Here is a 1,624-nt window from a genome sequence, read left to right as displayed (position 1 = left end):
TTATCTTGTAATTTGGCAAAGTGAAGTGAGTTTCTACCAATTAAGCCCATTTTTGATTGAAAATCATCAAATGAGTTAATTAATATAAAAAATTACCCATTTCTCATTTTGATTAAGCCTAAATGTTCATTAAGGCTAAAATATTCAAAATTACAATTTTGCCCCTAAGGGTCCAAATTTTCATAATTTATCAAAGTTAAGTCAAAGGACTTTGAAATTTTTATGTAACCCTACTGATAGGTCTATTAAAACATCAAAGGAGAAAATGTGAATTTTCACAATTTAATTTAATTCATATAATTATTTTTATGCAAAATGTGCATTTTCAAAGATCAAACTTCGAAACTAATCAATAAATTAAAAAAATAGTAAAAAAGTGAAAATTTATGATCACAGTTGGCCACGCCACCAGCCGACCACTACGTCGGCAAATTGCGCGTGTACAGCGTGGAAAGAGCCACCTGTTTAACAGCTTGACTCCACGCTTCGAATTACGCCTGCTCATTTAATTTTAAAATACTGGTTGCCGCCATTCGAAAATTCCCAGAAGAACCCATCCCCTCGCAATTTCAGCGTCTTCCGAAATCAATTTATAGACACCAACACCAAATCTCCACTGCAAAACAACTTAACAATGCCCGCCATCTTGTTCCCTATGAAATTTCAATGTCCGTCGTCAAAGCTCGAGATTGGCAGTGAAGACGGCCGAAGTTGCAAGTCTGTTTTTGCTAGAATCTACGACATGCTCTCCCTTAAGAAGCACAAAAAGCCTTGTTCGCCGTCTTTCATGCAGCCAGTAATGCGGGAAACATCTCCAAGACATGATTTGGAGTGGGTCTTCCGCTTCTTCGACGTAAATAGCGACGGGAACATCTCGGCTACTGAACTTTGCGGCTGCTTGCAGAGCGCTGGGGAGAAACTCTCGTTGGCGGAGGCGGAGGCAATGGTTGAATCTTCGGACTCTGATGGAGATGGCGTGCTGAGTTTTGATGACTTTGTTAGGCTTGTGCATGTGGAGGAAGAGGAGGATAGGGAAAATACTCTCAAAGAAGCTTTTTCAGTTTACAAGATGGGTGGAAGGGACAGCATCACGGCGAGAAGCCTCCGGCAGGCATTGCAGCTGCTGGGAGAGGAGAAGAGCTTGGATGAGTGCAGGGTTATGATAAAGAGGTTCGATCTCAACGGAGATGGGGTCATTTGTTTCGACGAGTTTAAACTCATGATGTTATAAATACTTTACTACCTTAGACCATGACGCTAATTTTTAATTATAAGTGCCGCATTGAGCGCATGTAGGGTTCTATCAGTGTGCATAAATTGGTGATTTTGTTTCTGAATTCTTTGATTTAAATATTATAATTGCATCACTTTCCTTTCAATAAAGTGTTCATATATTATAAAACATCTAATTTACAAAGAACAAAAGCGAGAATTTCATTTAAAATAAAAGATAGTAAAAAAATTTAAATGCTTTGCTTTTGGTGGGCCTATTGGAGGGATCAAGGGTAGGGGTGTAAACGAACCGAACACGAACGAACAAAGCTTGTGTTCGTGTTCGGTTCGTTTAAAATTTAGTTTGTTTGAAATAAGCTCGTGTTCGTTTCTTAACGAACGAGCCGAACAC

At 39.0% G+C, this 1,624-nt stretch overlaps 1 protein-coding gene across 1 annotated transcript; it reads left to right on the top strand.

The window, feature by feature from the left end:
- The first annotated feature begins 596 nt into the window (after nucleotides 1-596).
- On the top strand, nucleotides 597-1,291 carry LOC110018382 (probable calcium-binding protein CML31). The gene has a single exon (XM_020715678.1). It carries the CDS (start codon nucleotides 635-637, stop codon nucleotides 1,229-1,231), a length of 597 nt encoding a protein of 198 aa, XP_020571337.1. The 5' UTR covers nucleotides 597-634; the 3' UTR covers nucleotides 1,232-1,291.
- Nucleotides 1,292-1,624: the final 333 nt, after the last annotated feature.

The sequence above is a fragment of the Phalaenopsis equestris genome, unplaced genomic scaffold (assembly GCF_001263595.1).
Source record: "Phalaenopsis equestris unplaced genomic scaffold, ASM126359v1 Scaffold000019, whole genome shotgun sequence".
Classification (NCBI taxonomy): domain Eukaryota; kingdom Viridiplantae; phylum Streptophyta; class Magnoliopsida; order Asparagales; family Orchidaceae; genus Phalaenopsis; species Phalaenopsis equestris.
The sequence above is the reverse complement of the archived record's forward strand: the minus strand, read 5'-3'. Positions and strand labels throughout refer to the sequence as shown.

What these genes read in the sequence shown, in the direction of transcription:
- LOC110018382 (XM_020715678.1), top strand. Translation starts at nt 635, where the DNA reads ATGCCCGCCATCTTGTTCCCTATGAAATTTCAATGTCCGTCGTCAAAG.